At 51.5% G+C, this 20,374-nt stretch overlaps 1 protein-coding gene across 1 annotated transcript in view; it reads right to left on the reverse strand.

The window, feature by feature from the left end:
• KIAA1755 (KIAA1755 ortholog) overlaps nucleotides 1–20,374 on the reverse strand; it is a 34,540-nt gene that overhangs the window by 11,310 nt on the left and 2,856 nt on the right. Inside the window, exons 2-8 of the mRNA XM_059706124.1 lie at nucleotides 10,005–10,202; nucleotides 7,603–8,950; nucleotides 6,667–6,855; nucleotides 5,137–5,260; nucleotides 2,448–2,541; nucleotides 1,502–1,588; nucleotides 115–231 (exon numbers count right to left, since the gene is read on the reverse strand). Coding sequence (XP_059562107.1) covers nucleotides 115–231; nucleotides 1,502–1,588; nucleotides 2,448–2,541; nucleotides 5,137–5,260; nucleotides 6,667–6,855; nucleotides 7,603–8,950; nucleotides 10,005–10,202 — 2,157 coding nt within the window. The remainder of the gene's footprint in view (nucleotides 1–114; nucleotides 232–1,501; nucleotides 1,589–2,447; nucleotides 2,542–5,136; nucleotides 5,261–6,666; nucleotides 6,856–7,602; nucleotides 8,951–10,004; nucleotides 10,203–20,374) is intronic.

Here is a 20,374-nt window from a genome sequence, read left to right on the forward strand (position 1 = left end):
TTTGTTGACTGACTAGTTTTGAACCTGACAGTGTGGATGGATCCATGGGCAGGATAGTGAAGGGAGGAAGGGAAGGAGTGAGGGTACAGGACTAAAGGCTGTGACGGTAGACACCTGGAAGAATTGCACCCACTCGCTGTGGCAGTAGGGGAAGGAGCCTTCCAGGGCTGTGGGCATCTGGTTGGGGTCCACGTGGTGGCTGAGGGCCTTTAAGGAGGTCAGCACCTCCACCTGCAGACAAAAGAAGTGAGTCAGGAGGACCGGGGACTCGGTGTGGGGACAGATATTTGAGAAGGTCCTGTCCAGATCCCAGCCCCAGCACCATTCCACCTCGCACAGGTGAGTCTGCCCCTGTAAGAGTTGCTTTCTGGGCAATGGATTTTCTCTGGGAATTCTGAAAAATCAAAATTCAGAACCAGACCCTGGGTGAGGAATAGCAAATAAACAACATTTGCCATACCCTTCTGCTGCCTTGTGCCCAAGGCAGACATCATTAATCAATCACAGCACTTGCTCCCTCTGAGCTCGGCTCTTGCCCAGCCCAGCTCTCCAGGCAATCAGACAAATTGACTGAAGCTGGCCCTAATTTCTTTGTAATCCTGTACCATTCTCTGGTGACCCACCAAGGTGCCGTCTCCTTCTTGAGGCTGTGGCAAAAGGTCACCAAATCCTAGCAGCAACCCCTAAGACATGGAGAAGGGACTAGGTGACTGCTTCTCCCAGGCAGTGAAGTTGGAGGTTTATGCTGGGAACAGCTCCAGACACCTAAGCTAGGGGCTGGGCAGGTTTGTGGTTTGGGGGCCCACTAGTTATTGCTGGTCCTCCAAGTGCAGTCCACAGACCAGCAGCACCAGCACCACCTGGGAGCATGTTGCAGATGCAGAGTCCCAGGCCCCAAACAGAACGACTTCATTGGAAATTGCACTTGGACAAAATCCACCAGTGACTCGTAAGCACATTAGCTTGGAAGGCATTTCTCTAGCTCACAATGTGCCCGTCACAAACCAGGAGGGAGGGGCCCTTTAACACCATCTCCTGAAGCAGGGCAGAGCACTGTGGCTGTGGTACCTGGCTCTAGAGAAATGGAGCTGCCGCGCTCTTTCCTGCAAAGTCCAAATCAACTCTGCCCCTGAGGCTGAGATACTCAGAGAAACTAGGGAGAGAAATACAGGAAAACTGGGAGGAAAAGGCACCTCTGCCTCCAGCTTGCTGTGTGGCCGTGGGCCTCAGTTTCCCCAGGTGCAAAGGAAGTGGGGAGGGTTTGGCTAGATTAAGCTTCTCAGAAAGGTATCCTGCATGTGCAGCTCTCGATCACGTGGTGGTGCCCACCGGGCATTGCGAGGATTGCCAGGGGCAGGGCCCAGAGTTGTGCTCGTGGGCCTTGTATGTATTGACCTTATTTCAGGGCCTCTCTTCGCTCGGGATGTCTGCAATTCTTCAGCCCAGCTCAGTGCAAGCCCAACACCTCCTCTCTGCTCAGCTGACGCTGCCTGCCCCTCACCTGGACGTCAGGTAATGTCTCCAGCGGAAGAGCAGTCTCCTTCTCCCCCAGGAAGAGTATGACATGGATGGAGGCTGGGTCCAGAGCCTGTACAAAAGAAGCATTTCGGAGCTGCTCTGCCCAGGCCTTCACGGAGCCCCTGAGCTTCCCTTCTAAGACACAAGCAAATAGGTCACAGGGCCAGGGAGGGGGGGGGGGTGTGCAAGGCTGGGACCCTTGTAGGGTATGTGTGGAGGGTGTCATTGGACATCAAGAGGTCCAAGCTGGGTTGCAAACTTCCCAGATGATCCATCCCCTCTGGGCCTCAGTTTCCCCATCTATACAGTGAGGAGGAGGAGATCAGATCCTGAGGTGAGCTTAAGCCAAAATTCTATTTACTCTGCTGCCCATACCAGCTATGGAGGGATTTCCTCCCTCCCCTATTCTCAGTTATTGAGGTCCCGGTGACCTAAGTCTAAGCCAATCAGTGTGTTGCATTTTCCTGACACCTGAGCCAATCAGGGTTAAGGAGACACAAAGCAACTTTTGCTGGGACTTCTGGGAAAAGGTTCTCTCACTCTTTCCTACTGGACTTGAATCCAAGACCATGTAAAGTCAGAACTTCTGGGAGCCAGATTGCCACGAAGAGAGGGGCCTGGCTGAGAAGGGCACCCTCCCAGGAGAACAGGGCCAGAAATGGAGAGAGAATATTTGAGTGACATATTTGAGTCCCCGAATCAAGCCATACTTGACATTGGATCTAATTCCTGGACTATGGAGTCACGTGAACCAATGAAGAACCTTCCTCTCTCAGCCTGTTTGGGCTGGGGTTTCTGCTAGCTGCAACGAGGAGTCCCTGTCTGGGGGCCTGGACCCAACTCTGAGCTCCCAGACTCCATGCATGAATACCAGAAAGCCCTGGTGCTCCCAAGACTTTCTAGGTTGATGTTGTCCACCTCTCACTCACCTGGGTGGCTTCCAAGGCATTGACCAGGACAGGGTGTAGAGGCTGCTTCCTGGCATCTATCACCACCGCCAGCCCCTTGGTTTTATCTTCTGGCCTGTGGGTGGTAAACAGAACTGGCAGTCTTGCTGGGTAAACCAGGCCCTCTAGGGGGAAGGACCTAGTGGAAGGTGAGGGAAACTGGCTGCTAGGAGCTTTAATTAATTGGTAGTCTTCATCCTGCAAGACTAAGATCCAATGCCCCTTCCTCCAGGAAGATCTCCTGGATTTTTCTCCAGAGCCCATTGCTCTCTCTTCAATGCTCCCACAGAACCTCACACAACCCTCTCTTACACCCTAATAATCATAAACTATAAGCACTATCCCATTTGCAGTGGGCAAGTCACCCAGCACTCACCTACCCCTTTTGTGTGGGCAGAACTCTCATTTTGTTCAAGAATCCAAGTTCCACCATATGACTATGCCCCCCACCCCCTACCCCCCCACCACAGGGGCTAGTTTCTGATTAGTTGGGGCCAACAGTAGGGATCTAATTCCTCTGGCCAATGATAGGTTTCACTAAGGGTCATGTGACATATTTTTGGCCAATGAAATATGAGAAGTTTGCTGGGGAACTTCAGGGAGAGAAGTCTCTCCTTTAAGAAGTTTTTACAAAGAGCTATAAGGCAGAGACACAGAATGGTACATTTCCTTACCAGATAATACATTTTAAATGGGAATGTGTTACTTGCAGCCGAAACACCCTAACTGATTCACATCGCACTTTTCAGCAATCACCTTGGATTTCCCAAACTGGCCAATTGTCAGAACTTGTTAAAATTGACCCCGCTAGGTTGGGTTGGGGTCAATACCCATAGCCCTGAGCAAACATCACTTTTGAGACCATCTGACTGGGGCTGGGACTCAGAGGAAAGGATGGTACCTCTTCCCTAGCCAGTCCAACATGAAGTCCAAATGGTGGGGTGGGAGGTTAGAAATCAGCCTGGGTCACTCATCACTCACTCACTCACTCACTCACTCACTCACTCACTCACTCACTCATTCATTCTTTCACTCTCTCATCCCTCAGCCCCAGGCCCACCTGGTCCGCCCAGACATCTGGTTGTAAGAGGTGGGGCCAGGGAATCTGTGGGCTTCCAAGTGCCCTTGGCTATTCTGACCATCAGGCAGGTTGAGAAAATAAACCCACTGCCTTCAAGCCTTACCAGCCAGTTCACAGACAGAGCCAGGGGTGCCAGAGTGGGGTGGAGCTGTGGCACTGCCTTGGTGCATGGTCACCTGGGCATGCTGTTCCATTTAGCTGGGAGTCCATTGCCCGTCTGCAAATGGGGATACTAGTTTTGGCCTCAGGGGAGAGCAGTTTGTTCCCACACCTGCCTCAGCCACCAGCCTAGAGGCTCCTAGGGCACAGGACTCAATGTGAGGAGCGTCTGGGTCCCTAGAATGTCCCAGCATGAAGCCAGGCACAGAGCAGATGCCCAGCAATATTGATTCAACGCAGGAGAGAAAAGCAAGCCCAGCACACAGGAGCCCCGAGGACACCGTCTTCCACAGTTTACGTTGCAGCTCACCCCCACCTCTTGTGCCCACACTTGGTCCCCCCCTTTTTTTCAGGTGAGCCTCTGAGAGGGGAGGTTACTGCCCCCAGATCACACAGCAGTTAGTGGGATTGCAGGGTTTTGTGTACCACGCTGGCCACTTCTCAGCACTGAAAAGGGGATCCCATCTCCCTGTCAGGTCAGAAAAGCCACTCCACCTTGGACAAAAGGAAGAAAAATCTCAGTGGCCAGCTGGTGGAGGTGGTGCCTTCCATGGGGTGGAGTGCACGGAGAAGGTTCCATCAGTCCCTCCACCCCCGCCCCTAGCAACAGAACCGCTAGGTTGGGTTGGGGTCAATACCCATAGCCCTGAGCAAACATCACTTTTGAGACCATCTGACTGGGGCTGGGACTCAGAGGAAAGAATGGTACCTCTTCCCTAGCCAGTCCAACATGAAGTCCAAATGGTGGGGTGGGAGGTTAGAAATCAGCCTGGGTCACTCATCACTCACTCACTCACTCACTCATTCATTCTTTCACTCTCTCATTCATTTATTCATTCATTCACTTAGTCGCCCTCCGTTTGTTCAACGAATATTTATAATTCAGATGTCCGCTCTCAATTACCACCTCCTCAGGGAAGCCTTCCCTGATGTTCCAATTGGAATTAGTCCACTCACCCCTCTCACTCTACAACTGTGGTCCTCAAGGTGGTCCACAGTCCAGCAGCATCAGGATCATCAGAAAGCTTGTTAGATGTGCGAATTCTCAGGCCCCTCCCCAGACTTGCTGAATCAGAAACTCTGGAGGCGGGTCTCAGCGCTGTTTTAGCAGCCCCTCAGGGGGCTCTGATGCAAGCTCGAGTTTGAAAACCACTGACCTACAACAGCCCTCTGGGGCCTTCGCCACACTAACGCTCCGGAGAATTGCTTGCCCATGGGTCAGTTTTTGGCACATCGTCTGTCTCCCTGACCAGCCCGGGATCCCGCTGGCGGGGACTAAGTGTGTCCTGCTTTGTCTCCACCATCTGGGGACTGGCTCTGGGAACAGATGACTGGATGAAAGGGTATGGTGCCTCTCCACTGGGTGCCCTGTCCTAGGCCCTGGGCTGAGAGGTTGGAAGGATGGAGTGGCCAACCAGCCCAGCCTCTTACCTGGGGACAGTGCACAGGTAGGCAAGCAGCTTGGTGACCTCTGAGGCTGTGCACCATGGTGCCTCCCAGGCCCCCTGGGGGGTTGACACCAGAAGCAGGGGCCGCCCAGCCCTGTCCCGACCACCTGGAGGAGAGAGGACACACATGTGCAGTGAGAACTTTGGTGCAACCCTCTGTACTGGGACCTCTCTGTGGCCTCCAGGCCTTTGCCCACACTGGTCCCTTCCTACCCGCACCTCCACCCCCACCCCCACCCCCACCCCTACCCCCACCCCCATCCATTAATTCTAAACTCTTATTCATCCGTCAAAACCCAGCTCAAGAGCCACTTCCTCAGAAAAGTCATCCCGGAATTCCTCCTCCATGCAGCGGTAGCCTCCCCTCCTCTGGACTCCCTCTGTCCTGGGCACCCTGGGGGTGAAGCTCATGGGATCTGTCCTCCCACAGTCTCCTGTGTGGCCCCATCATAACAAGTTTTTTTACAGTGAGTTGTAGTAACCTGTTGAATTTTCTCCGCCACTAGAATAGAGACTTTTTGAGAGCAGAGAACACATCAGACTTGCTCCCTGCTGAATCCTCCGTGCTAAGCTCAGGGCCTGACACACAGCAGGTGTTCAGCAAATACTAATTGCAAAGGTGAATGAATATTAAACAGAAATGGTAATGCCCTCTGTGCCGGATGCTGTTAACGCCCCGCCCAGACCCCCTCATCAAGTCAGGGCACTCATCTTCCCACGACCATACGTATCAGCTGTAAATGGCTCACAGATGCCCTCTTCTCTGAAGACGTGCCCTCGGCTGAACTGGAGCCTGGGCTCATCCTGCCTCCCATCCCAGGACCAGCCCGGGTTGATGACCAACAGATGCCCGCACAAATGGCCAGTTGCCTGCACCTTAAGATGGAACCAGCTCTGTGGGATCAGGCCACATCCTTGCTTAGCTCCTCCCCCACCCTGACCTGCTTCCCTCACTCCCCTTCTGAGAGTAACCTTCAATAGGATCGCTGTCTCTGGCTCAGTTTCTAGGGAATCTGACCTAAGACAAACACCTTCCCTGCCTTGTTGAAAGTAGAATGTATGTACATGAGTAGATGAATGGGTGGGTGGAAGGATGGATGGATGGATGGATGGATGGATGGATGGATGGATGGATAGATGGGTGAGTGGGTGGTTAGGTGGATGGATGGATGGATGAATATTTGGATGGATACCTAGAAATTGCTTTTATGCAGGGTGGGGCAAAGGTAGGTTTACAGTTGTGAGTACATGAGACACAGAGTTTATTTTTGTATTATTATTTATTAATTATTTTCCATATGAACAACAGTAAATCTACTTTTGCCCCACTTTGTATAATCCAACATCTTCATTGGAAAGATGAGAAAACTGAAGCTCAGTCCAGAACACAGATCTCCAGAGCCTTCCATGTCTTCCCCCACACCCACCAACATGTGAGGATGCCCAGGGACCTCACCCCCCCCCCGCCCCCCACATACCCTCCCCCTCCACCTGCCCCTATGATCCTGAGGACCTGGCAGGCATGCTATCCGGGAGTGGATGATCTCCATACTCAGAGCCCCGATCCTGGGCTCGGGCCCTGGTGGCTCCTCATCCAGAGTGGGGCCCCTTTCTGTAGAAGCTTCTGGGAAACCAGCCTTTCCTCCAGCCAGTGGGCCTGAGTCAGCAGCGGGACCAGATGTTTCGGTCTGAGTTGTTCCAGCTGGGGAAAAGCAACAACAAAGGAAAGGGTGTTAAGCAGAAGATGGATTTTCCCGGGGGGGGGGGGGGGCGGGTAGCGGGGGCCGAGAGGAATGTCCTTCTGGCTGAGAATGATAGCTTACAACTATTGATCTCCTACTGTGTGCCAGGCTTGTGCAAAGCTCCTGCCTTCTGATGTCTCTTTGAACCTCAAAACAGCTCTGTGATGCCCGGCTGGCATGGCTCAGTGTGTGAGCGTCAACCAGTGAGCCAGGAGGTCATGGTTTAATCCCCGGTCAGAGCATAGGCCCTGGTTGCAAGCTCCAGTGTGGGGCTTGCAGGAGGCAGCTGATCAATGACTCTCATCATTGATGTTTCTATCTCTCTCTCCCCCTCTCCCTTCCTCTCTGAAATCAATAAAAATATATTTAAAACAAACAAACAAACAAACAAACAAAAAACCCAACTCTGTGAGGCAGGTGAGATCCCATTGCTCAGAGAGGGAGAACTGAACTTGGAGAAATGAAGTCCTTGACCAAGGTCACCCAACCTGGAGTGTGGACTCAAGCCATCAAAACACAGTCATAACCCCTTGCTCAATTCCAGAACCGAAGCCTTCAAGCCTCTTGACATGCCACCCGATTCTCTGAACTGCTGAGACTGAGCAGCCAGGTGGGTATCTGGCTGCACCTAACAGCCTGCACCACCTTGTCACTTGATCTGGTCAGAGAACAGTTCCCCTGTCCAGCTCTGCAAGTGGACACCTTACCTTTCTCCAAGCACTTGGCTCGGTTGGGTTTGGGAGAGTAGAGTGAACACAAGACCTTCCAGGGCCCGTCATGCTGGAGCGAGGCTCTCTCGGGGTGCACGGGAGCTTGCCTCTGCCCCTTCAAGAATGAGAATTTGAGTCCGAGAGATGGGGATCTGGAAGAGGAAGTGTTTCGACCAGGGCCAGTCATGGGCTTGGGAAGTCTCCCACTTCCCTGTTTGGTCCTCTCTCCCATCTTGGTCTCAAGGGCTGGCGCAGCAGGAGAAGCTGGGCACAGCTGGGGACAGGATGCTTGTTTTTGCCCAGGCCTGAGCTGGACCACATTCTCTGGGTTTCCCAGAGGTCCCTGCCTCTTGGAGGCAGCTGACTCTTCTGAGACACCTGTCCTGAGGCCAGAGGCACAGCGCAGTGGGTTCTCAAGGACGTTGAGGTAGGGCTCCTGGGGCTGGCGCTCTACATTGTGGGAGGGGGCTTTATGGTTGACCTTTCTCCTCAGGCTCAAAACGCAGGGATCTTCCTCCAAGCTTGCTGGCTTTGCGCAAGCACACTTTCCCAGGGGAGGCCCCCCACTGGCCCCCGAGAGAGGCAGCATGCTTTGGGACAAAGGGATTTCTTTAGTTCCAGATAGCTCCTCCAGTGCCCCAGTAGGACACCCACGGGATGTGTCCACCTCCCTACTCACAGGCTCTCCTCTGCTCTCTTGGGAAAAGTCCAGGAGAGCCACATACTCTCCCTCTAAGTTCTGGCTGGCCACATCGTCCATCCTGAAGGCCACCTCCCCAGGCCTGGCTTGCTCCACCTTGATAAGTCCAGGGTACTTAATCTCATATGTCTCGTCTTTACCCTTGGCCAAGCTCTGGCCAAGCAGTACCTGGCTGCCTGGAGACCTGGCCGGGTGCAGCTCTTGGGGGCCACTCAAATCCAGTGCCTCTAATTGAAGGGAACCCCAGGCCTGGGAGAGAACAGTCACTGCTTGGGGTTTGTCATCCACAAACTCTGGGCTGGTTATCTTGGTCCAGGGCACAGGAACAATCCCCTCTTCTGAAGCTACCAGGCAGTTGTGTAGGGGACTTCCCTCAAAGTCATTGTTGAAGGCCTCCAGCCACTCCTGGGTGAACAGTGTCGGGTAGGATGACACGGGAACAGGCTTCGTGTCCACTGTGCGGAGGTCTAACGAGAGGCACTTGATCATGATGCAGACAGACTGCTCCTCCTGAGGCTCAACTTGAAGGTAGAAGTCACTCTGGCGCAATAAGAGGGGATTGAGAGGGGCCAGGTGGACCACAACCTTGTCCTGCAGGCACAGCGGCCAGCCCTGATGCAGGAAGAGGCAGTGTGCATAGGGGGCCTGCAGAGAGAAGGGGATGATGTCAGAGAACCTGACCCTGAAAACCCCACCTGTGGAACTGCTCCCTTTCCTCTCCAAGAAGGAATCTTGAACAGGTTGGGGGCTAAGGTGAGGCCAGAGAGGTGCCGAGGATGTAGCATCTAAGGAAGCCCCGCTGTCAGGGTCCTACAACTCGCACAGCCCTGAGAGTGAGTGCCTCTGACATGCTGTACCTTCGATGCCTCTTGTCTCACCCTGGTCTTGGCCCTGACCTTAAAAATACTTGCTAACCTACTGGTCCAAGAGAGAAAAGCTTGAGTTCTAGGCACTAGTTAGCAAGTCCATTATCCATGAGGATTGCCCTATTGACTCATGCTCTCTTCTCCTCCCCATCTATTAAGCCAGAGCCTTCCCCGATAATCTTATATAATCTGGCTGCTGTGATTGGTCCAGGGATGGACACAAGACCCAAGCCTGGCCAATCAGGATCCTTCCTTGCAATTTTTCTATCTGCAGCTGATGGGAAAGAATTCATCTTCCCCTCCAGGAGATGGTTTGAACCCAGAGTGGTCCTGGGTTCCAGCCTTGCGGGAACACTTATCCTCTAAGAATGACGCTGGCAAGCAAGGAAAAGCAGAGACGGAGACAGAAGGTCCTTAAGGAAATTGATCGGTGGATAAATTTGGGTCAGAGGCCCTGTCTGAGGAAGGACCCATCATTTGCAGTCAATGAGTCCTGCCTAAAACACTTTTCTTTCCATTTTGCCTCAGGAGCTGCCTCCCTGAGATCTAGGTTTGAAGGGATCTGGGAAGAAAGACCGCAAGGGCTTCAGAGAAGGTCTGGAACATTCTCTGCTATTTCTATTGAAGCTGTTCTACTTCAGCCAAGGCAGCCTGGCAATGCCCACAATGCCAACCCCAAGGCAGGCTCCTGGGGGCCGGGGAACCCACACGACCCTTTATCCACGCCTTCCTCCCTGCTAGTGAAAGTGCAAATACAACGGGTTCCTGGATGTCAGAGAGTAAAGGTCCAGTGGCCCTCCTGCTCCATTTGGAGGGCATCCTTTGGGACTTACACAGGCTGCTTCTCGGACTTGCTCACATAGGCGCTTGGCAGGGATCAGGAAATCCAGGAGGAAGCTCAGCCCGTCTCCCCGGAAGTCAGCGTCCAGGAGGTGGAACACCTGCCCCAGGACAGTGGGTGCTGTGGCCTCAAAAGGTGGGTAGAGGCCTGCCAGGGCGTTCTGGATGGCTGCGTCCAGGGATGGAGGGTCCTGGGGGCACAGGAGAGGAGGATAAAAGTGATAGAAGCAGTAATTACAAGGGTAGAAGCCACTTCCCATGACCTTCCAGGCCCCATATGACTGAGGCCCCTGTAACTCTCTGACCTCCTCTCCTGCTCCTTCCCCTCACTCACCTCCTCCAGCCACACTGGCTTCCTTCCTGTTCCTCCACTCGTGACCATCTTACCTCAGAGCCTTTGTACAGGTCGTTCCCTCTGCCTAGAATACTCTTCCTCAAGACATCCTCATTGCCTCACTTCCTGCAGGTCTTTGCTCAAATGTCATTCTCTAGTCCAAGGTGGAATGGAGGAATGAAGGAAGGCATCCAGGTCAGGGTCAGAGGGAAAGGGGAGGTCAGCATCTGCCAATCCCACCACCTGGGTGACCTGCAGACCTGCATTTTGAAGCTGAGCTACCAGCAAATCTGAGCCTAGATCAGACAACCCCAGTCAGTATGCAAGTGCCTGAGTGATAATAAGTGGCTGTTTTTTACTACTGAGTTTTGGGGTGGTTTGTTACACAGCAATAACTAATTGATCCAAGTCTATATAATTAACATATGAGTCCCAGATTCGTATATCCAGCTGCTTTCTGGAGACCACCCCTAGAGGTCTATCAGACACAGACCATCAACATATTAAACTCAACTCAGTACCTTCCTTAACCTACTCCTCCACTGTGTCCCCACATCAGCAATGAGCCCACCATCCAATCAGCTGCTAGGCCAAGAAGTCTGCTTATCATGCTGCCCCCTCCTCCTGCCTCCCCTGCCCACAAACAGCCCTTGGCCATGACCCGTACAGTCTTCTTGCCTCCAACAGCTCACCAACACACCCGCTCTGCTCTGTTCTGCTCCCCTGACCCCGCCCTGACCCAGGTCCCCATCACCTGTTCCATTGAATCACCTCCTCATTGTCTTCCAACCTCTAGTCAGCCTCACTTCCAGCCACTCTACCAGGACTCCCGACTTTCTCAAACGCAAGCCTGACCTCCTCAGTCTCCTGCTCAAAACCTTAAATGTTCCCCAGTGCCTTCAGAAACCATCAGCCTCCAGGCATCCAGATCCTCCGTGATCTTGCCACTGTGCGCCTCTCTGGTCTCCCCTCCAGCCTCACTGCCCCTCTCATGCATCTGCCAGGATGGCACACGCATCCCCTCGCTCACCTCCAGGCCTTTGCACATGCTGTTCCTTCCCCCAGGATGCCTTCCACTTCTGTTCCCTCTTCATCTGGCTAACTCCTCATCCTTCAAGATTCAAGTCCACCGTCATCTCTTCCCAGAGATTTTCTCTGACCCCTTCCCTGCCCCCCCTCCTGCCCCCGTACCCCCTGGGTCAGGTGTCCCCTTTTCTGGGTTTCTATGGTGCCCCTGTCATAGCAATTCCCACACTGACTGTTGACTCTCTCAATGGACTCCAGGATCCCTGAGAACAGGAATGGCAAGCAGAATAAGGGCCCCCTAAGATGCCCATAGCCGAGTCTCTGGAACCTGTGAACATGTTACCTTATAGGGCAAAGAGGAACGAATGCTGCAGATGAAATTAAGGTTGATGATCGGCTGATCTAAAATAAGGAGATTATCCGGGATTATCCAGGTGAGCTCAATCCAATCACAAGGGTCCTCAAAAGTGCAGGAAGGCACAGAAGAGGCAGGAGCCACAGGGAAATGTGACCGTGGAAGAAGGATCAGAGAGATGCGACGCTGCTGGCTTTGACAATGGAGAAAGAGCCAAGGAATGCGGACGGCTCTTAGAGGCTGGAAAACACAGCAGGTTCTCCCAAGAGGCTCCAGAAAAGAACGCAGCCTGCCAACGCCTGATGTGAGCCCGGGGAGACCCCGTTGGACTTCTGCTCTATGGATCTGCAAGACAACTGACTCTCGTTGCTTTAAGTTACTACGTTTGTGATCATTTGCTTCAGCAGCAATAGACACTGACACAGCAGGCACTGGCTCCTATTGCTCTAGGGCAGCGGTTCTCAACCTGTGGTCGCGACCCCTTTGGCGGTCGAACGACCCTTTCCCAGGGGTCGCCTAAGACCATCCTGCATATCAGATATTTACATGACGATTCATAACAGTAGCAGCATGACAGTTATGAAGTAGCAACGAAAATAATTTTATGGTTGGGTCACAACATAAGGAACTGTATTTAAAGGGCCAAAAGGTTGAGAACCACTGCTCTAGGGTCTTCAGTCCCTGGCACCAAATAGGCGCTCAGTAAACGTTGTGGAAAATGGGACCAAATGTTCCCCTCTCAACCACAGTTTTTCCATCTGTAACATAGGCAAGTTGGACAAGGGCAGAGGTTTCCATCCAGATACAATAACAGAATCCATGGATATGATTTTCAACCTTTGAGAAGCATATGGAGGCCATTCTGGGCTCCCCAGCTCCGAGGCCATCTATCGAGGAATGTATAGGAAGAGGAGAATAAATAAGAATCATCATGTATATAGTAGGGGTCCCTGGAGACAGGGAAATAACACTGGGCCCTAGGGGAGGAGGAAGAAGGCATTTCTCGAGCCCAGCAAGATGCCGGGAGGCTGTACAACAGGGAACACTCGCCCAGGGCATTTAGACAAATGTCAGTGTCACCGCTGTGTCTTCAGTGCCCACACAGTGCTGGGCACAAGACAGCCCCATCACTGCTCGTAGAATGAATGAGTGGGTGCCTACAGCCCCCGCTCTGCAGGAAAGAGGCACCTGGCACTGTCCTGGTAGTAAGTTCAGGTACCTGATGCCGAAAGTGCGCGTGCCCAGGAGGGGGTGTTTTCACACTGAGGGGGAGGAGGGTCTTTATTTTTTTATTTTTTTAAAATATATATTTTATTGATTTTTTACAGAGAAGAAGGGAGAGGGAATAGAGAGTTAGAAACATCGATCAGCTGCCTCCTGCACACCCCCTACTGGGGATGTGCCTGCAACCAAGGTACATGCCCTTGACTGGAATCGAACCCGGGACCCATGAGTCCGCAGGCCAATGCTCTATCCACTGAGCCAAACCCATTAGGGCGGGAGGAGGGTCTTTAATCTGGCAGACCGGTTGGCTCATCTGGCCTGGAAGCCTCTTCCAATGCTCCCCCCCAAGCAAGGCTAAGCTCCAACAGTGGTTTATCCCCAGCCCGTGCACTCCTAACGATGGCGGTGGGAACGGGCATAGGGAGTTAGAGGGCCACGTCTAATATCCATGAGCACAGACACACTAAGTCGATCAAGCAGCACGTCCCCCGCCACAGGCCCTCCCCACACCACCCGCCTTCCCTGGGGCATTGGCCCCCGGTCCACATCACTGTGCCACCTGGGGCAGCTGCCTTCCTTCTCTGGGCCTCTTTCCTCGTGTGCACATGGAGTTGGCCTAAGTTTGCTTCATTTTGTTTTTGGAACTTTAGTCATTCACTGTCACCTTCATGAATGTTAGCATATGCTAGCCATTTTTACTATTAGCACTTACTGTTTTTTTCAAACCCACTCACTTTTTAAAGACTTGCATAATTGTATTTTAAATGGAGACTCTGTGTCACCATACTGGTTATGAGAATGCAGCCAGATTGCCCACGTTCAAGTTCTGGCTCTGCCACTTACTGGTCATGTGACCTGGCAAGTTTTTGTGTGTTTTTTTTTTAACTCTTCTCTGCCTCAATTTCCTCATGGGTAAAATTGTACCTGCCTAAAAGAGTTGAAGGAGATTCAATGATAAAATAAACATATTCTCTGCATGGGATGGCCACCTAGTAAGCGCTCATTAAGCAACAGCCATCACTGCTACTTTTGTGTTCATATTACAGTTATTATTTTGTCATCACTTTAAATGGAAAAATCTGTATCAACTGGCATAAATACAATGAAACTCCAAAAATAAACCAGCAATGCATTGGGTGGTTTTTATATTATTTTATTTATATAAATGTTTATATTTATTATTATAATAACTATAGCATATATCTTATATAAAAATATTTATATAAATATTATAACAACTAAATAATAAATAGTTCTTATGTAAAATTATTTTACTGCTCTGTTTCTATAAATTATTTAAAAATTTTAAATCCTCACCTGAGGATATGTTTTTGTTGTTTTTTTATTGATTTTAGAGAGAAAGGGAGAGAAACATTGATGTGAAAGAGAAACATTGATCGGTTGCCTCCTGCACACAACCCAATTGACAACTGAACCCACAACCTGGGCATGTGCCCTGACCTGGAAATGGGACAACACTCCAATCAACTGACCCACAGGGCTAGAAAATATTTTTTAAAAAAATAATGAAAACAAATACTGCCATTAAATTCTAGAGACAGCTGGTCACTTCCTAAAGGCTCAATAATTTTCTCTCTTCCAAAAAAAGGTTGTCCTGCATTAGGAAGGTGGTAAAAGACAGGCAGAGTTCTCTCTGGGTCCTCAGGAGATCAGAGAATTCAGAAGGGACAGACTTTCAACACACCATTCCATGTCATTTAGCTCCAGTCTGTGCCCCAGCTGTGGTCTGCATCCCAGCCTCTGGAAGCAATGAGCTAAACCATCTCTTCCTTGATGTGCCTCAGTTTCCAAATCTGTAAGTAGGGATTCTAGTTCTTATCCTGTCTCACTTAGAGGTTGACCTGGAGATACAAGATAACAGATGTAGGGGATCTTGGGATAAGTCAAAGGCAATGCTGCTGCTGCTACTGTTATTAGTTACTTATTTTTACTCATCCTGTCAGACGAAGCTCAAGTCCTGGCCTCCGTGTAAAGACATCTTCCCCCTCCTGGTCCCTTCCACTTACCGTCACCCCAAGAATAACAACAGTGTCCAGACGTCTACTATGCACCAGGGCCTCTATTCATACTCACTTGCTTAGGCACACGGAGATCTTAGGGGCTAAGCAGAAACATCCCATTTTTCAGATCAAGAAACTGAGGCTGATTTTGCCCGAGTTCCCACAGAGAAGACAGAGCCAGAATCCAACCCAAGTCCAGATCAACCAAGTGCGCCCTCCTCTCCGGTCCTTATGCTGGTCAGTTTGGGGCCACCAGCAGCCGCCAGCCTCAGGGGTGGCCTTCCCAACGGGCCCTGGAAAAGCTGTTTGCCTCTCGCAGACCAAGGCTCGCAGCCTGGGACGCCCTTGGCTTTCACAAGTTGGCTCAGCTGCCTGCACACACGGTAACCATTTAAGGGGCAGCCAGTAACGAGGAAGAATGTTCCAAGTTAGCAGGACTCCGAGCTCTTGGCCAGAGCGTTACCTGCCACAGCCTGAACCCCAGGGGCTCATAAGCTGTCCATGTATTGGGGGAAGCACGCCGCGAAGGGGACCGGGCGGCGGCAGGAAGGAAAGCTGGCGACTCTCCATCCACAGTCGACCTGGCAGCCCAGCCTGGGACCACAGGAACCCAAACACCACCGTCCAGACGTGGGCCCCTCCAAATGATTTCCATGAAACTTAATCGACCCGTTTCCATTCCTTCTCCGTGAGCGCAGCCCGGCTGGGCCTTTAACTGTTCCTCGGCAGGAGCCCAGGCAGGAGACAGCATGACGCTGGAAGGGAAGAAGGGAGACGGGCCAGAGCGGTGTGCAGCCTCAGCCCCGCCCTGCAGCCCAGGCCAGGGAAGGAGCCCCCAAGGGGACAGGCCGAACCAGCCCACGGGGCTGGCACCTAACAATGCTCACGGGCCTTCTGGACTGACCCGGGGACCTCGTACGGAGCCGATGGGCCCCCAGCAGTTCCATTTGGGCAAGGGGAGAGAGAAGGGGAAGGTTTTTGTATACTTCTGTCTCAATGTCTTTGTAATGAGCCTCTATTATGATTGTAATCCTGAGGATTATCTGTATATAGTAAAATAAACACACATGAAGTGCACAGGGTAGTTACATACTCCTGTGACTGCTGCCCCCATCGATATACAGGACTTCCACCACCCCAAAAAGAGGCCCCCTCCCCGGCCGCCCCCACCCCAGGAGGAGCCACTCTTCTGACTATTGGAATGTTTTAAAAGAGAAATCCCCACACAGCCTGCTCTCCACTGTGGAAAACGGTGTGTGAGCCAAGAGACCATCAAAGAGTGTTAACGGTGGTTCCCCCTGAGGGCTGCAAAGGGGAGAGGCACCATCTTAATTCTCTTCGTAGTTTCACTGGATTTTCCAAACATTCTGTATCCAGCTTGTAGGGCTTTTATAATCGTTGGGGGAAAATACAAGTGCGATGGTGTGTGTTTTTAAGGCTGGTTCTCTTTTGAAATGGTCTCACCAGATGTTGTTAGTTGGGCCTTCTGAGATGTGGCTGAACTTTTCTTAAATGTCCAGGTTTATCGTTTGCTCCAACAGGCAAAATTTTAGTATCTCTTAGCATCGGCACCTCCTAGCTTGGGAAGGGAGAGGACTGAGAAAAGCCGAGGTGGGCAGTGTCTTAAGGCTGCCCTCAACGCCTGCTCCCCACCAGGGCTGAAATGCCTAGGGTAGGTGGGATTACATCCTTGACTCACTGGGCGACCTGGGCATCAGTTTCCCGATGTGTAAAATGTAGGCACTGGTATCCCGGCTGGTATGGATCAGTTAATTGGGCGTTGTCCCATGCACCGAAAGGTTGCCGGTTCGATTCTGGGTCCGGGTACATGCCCGGGTTTCAGGCTTGATTCCCGGTAGGGAGCATGCAGGAGGTAGTGGATTGATGTTTTGCTCTCACATATATGTTTCTCTCTCTCCCTCTCTCCCTTCCTCTCACTCTAAAAATCAATAAAAAACTGATGAAAAAAATCTTTTAATGGGGACATTGGGTTTATCTCTCCCCAAGCGCCGTTCCAGCAGGGCCATTCTAGAATTCAGATATAATTAGACCCAGGGAGAGCCTAAACCAGCAGCCACAAATGCAAATGCCTACAGGGGCCTGACAGGGGACGTGGAAGCCAGAATGAGCCAAATGTGAGGAGACAGGCCTTCTAGCACGTTGGTGAATGGCCCCAGCAGTCATCATCGGTGTCTGGGAGGCAATAGGGAGTAGTGGGGCCTGAAGCACACTCCTCATCTCATCAGCTTTAGCCGAGGGTTGCCTTAGCCTATGATCCATTGATATTTTAGTAAAACCTCCCAATTTTTTAAAGGTTGGCCAAAACAAACACATCTGTGAACCAGATACACCCAGTAGGTGCCAGGCTGTGACCACCAGCCTCAACTACGTGGGACACTCCTCTGAATCTCCAGGCTGGAGATTCTAAAGCCAGCATCCTGTTGCTCTGGCTGCCAGAAAGTTCTTGCTCACTTCCAACTAAAACTTCTGCCCGAAATCCTTATTTTTGTGTGGGTGGAGGTATGAGTGAGAATTGGCTTCTCATAAAAAAAAAAAAAAAGAAGCTTTCAGAAACTGGAAAAAACATTCCAGAGTTACAGTAAACCGAGAAGCAAGTGGGTGTCAGATTACCCATGTTCAAGCCCAGCCCTGTCATGTCCCGTTGGTGTACCCTTGAGCAGGTCACTTCACCTCTCTGAGCCTTAGTTTTGTGTTTGCTCATCCCTTTCTCTCCTAGCCATTTGCCCCTGCCCTAGGGTTCACCACCTCTCACCCAAACTACATGGCAATAACAATTGTAACTGCAGTTTCTTCTTACTGAGCAAGCCTTCTATGTCAAGCCTATGCGAAGCACTTTCCGTATATTATTTTATTTCATCTTCCAAACAAGCCTATTGAATGGGTATTTTTATTCCCATTTATAGGCTCTACTGCCAGTTAATGGTAGAGCTGGGGCATGAACCTGTGCAGATAACTACCACCTCTTCTGCCTCTTCTCCAAGCTCCCTGACACCACACCAGGCTTCCATTGGCCACCACAGTGGCCTTTGTAACCCTCTACTGCCCAGCAACCTTGAGTGGCTCCCCACTGCCTAGCAGCTCGGCCTGGCATTGGTGGCCCATCAGTCTACACCCAGCATACCTTTCCTACTCTTCTAACACCTCACACTCTAGCCAGGGCTTCCCCATCACCCACATGCTGCGAGCCTGAGTTTCTCTTGCTATTCATCTGTCCTCATTTACTGTTTATTATTTACTTCACACTCATCTTTTGGTCAATTAATTTTCAACTTAAATACATTTGTTTGTATCTATGATCACATGTGTATGTTAATTTGGATTATTTCCTAACACTCATCAAGATGAAAAGCTGTAAAATAAAAAATGGTCATCTAAGTGCCATCTAAAGCCTCTCCTTCAAGGTAGTACGCTAAGTGCAATAAGGCAGACAGAGAAAGACAAATACCATATGACTCCACTTAAGAACAAACAAAATAATTCTTCACTAAAGAACAAAATAAATGAACAATAGGTTCATAGATACAGAGAACAAATTGATGGCTGCCAGATGGGAAGGGGGTTGGGAGGCTAGGTGATCAATAATCAATAATATTGTAATAACTATATATGGTATCAGGTGGGTACTGGAATACGAGGGGGAACACTTTGTAAAGTATATGATTATTTGGCCACTATGCTGTACACCTGAAACTAATCTACACGAATAAAAGACAAACATGCAAATTGACCGTACCTTTGCTACACCTTAAGCCACACCCACCAGCCAATCAGAGCGACTATATGCAAATTAACCCAACCAAGATGGCAGCCGGCAGCCACGGAGCTGGAGCAAGCAGGAGGCTTGGTTGCCCCAGTGATGGAGGAAGCCAAGCTTCCCGCCTGCCGTGGCGGCTCTGAGCTCCACTCAAAGCAACAAAGTTTCAATTATAGAAGGTAAATAAACCCCAGATACCTGCTTTCAGCCAGCTGTGGCCACAGAGCTGGAGCGAGCAGGAGGCTTCCCTCCTGCCCGCCCTGGCCAGCTCTGAGCTCCTCTCAAGGCTACAAAGTTTCAATTATAGAAGGTAAATAAATCCCAGAATTAAAAAAAAGAAAAGAAAAAAAGGAGAGGCTGGGAGCTTCCGTCACTGGGGGATTTGGCCAGCCTGAAAATGGCCCTCAGCCCCTCACCCAGACTGGCCAGGCACCCCAGTGGACCCCCCCACCCTAAAGGGGGTGTGGCAGCCTGAAAACAGCCATCAGCCCCTCACCCAGGCTGGCCAAACCTCCATGGGGTCAGGGTCCCCACTTTGGGGGGGGGGCATTGACCAGCCTGAAAACAGCCATCAGCCTCTCACCCAGGCTGGCCAGGCACCCCAGTAGGGACCCCCACCCTGAAGGGGGTGTGACCAGCCTGAAAACACCCATCAGCCCCTCACCCAGGCTGGCCAGGCACCCCAGCTGGACCCCCACCCTGATCTGGGACACCCTTCAGGGCAAACCAGCTGGCCCCCACCCAGGCACCAGGCCTCTATCCTATATAATAAAAGGGTAATATGCAAACTGACCATAACAGCAGAACGACTGGGACTGACTGGTCACTATGACACACACTGACCACCAGGGACAGACGCTCAATGCAGGAGCTGCCCCCTGGTGGTCAGTACGCTCCCACAGGGGGAGCTCTGCTCAGCCACAAGCCAGGCTGATGGCTGCCAGTACAGCAATGGTGGTGGGAGCCTCTCCTGCCTCCTCAGCAGCGCGAAGGATGTCCGACTGCAGCTTAGGCCTGCTCCCCGCTGGCAAGTGGACATCCCCTGAGGGCTTCCGGGCTGCCAGAGGGATGTCTGACTGCCATCTTGGGCCCGATCCCCCGGGGAGTGGGCCTAAGCCAGCAGGTGGACATCCTCCGAGGGGTCCCAGACTGTGAGAGGGCACAGGCCAGGCTGAGGGACCCCCCCCCCCAAGTGCACAAATTTTTGTGCACCAGGCCTCTAGTACAAAATAATATTGAACACAACCTGTAATTGAAAAATAAAATCAAAACAAAGAGCATGAAAAAAATAAGTAATAAAATGAAGTCTCCCCTCTGAAGACCCAGGTGCCTCACTTTGGGAAGCACGGTGTCCCTCGCTGGCCCTGGGCAAGCTCCCTCCCACACTTCAGAGCCCTGTTCCACCTCCAGCTCTTCTCACGACACAGGTGCTTCCAGGCAAAGAGATGGACTCCCACCGCCCAGCATGCAGCCTAGAATTCTCAGTGAGTGGGCCTGCCCAGGGCTTACACATCTCTCTCGCTGGGCCTGGCAGGCACACAGTAGGTGTTTTGGGGGAATAAATTGAATTGACTCAAGCAGTTTTTCTCAAAGTGTACAATACGATCACAGGTGGTCCAAAAGATGAT

This window comes from Myotis daubentonii, chromosome 8 (assembly GCF_963259705.1).
Source record: "Myotis daubentonii chromosome 8, mMyoDau2.1, whole genome shotgun sequence".
Lineage (NCBI taxonomy): Eukaryota > Metazoa > Chordata > Mammalia > Chiroptera > Vespertilionidae > Myotis > Myotis daubentonii.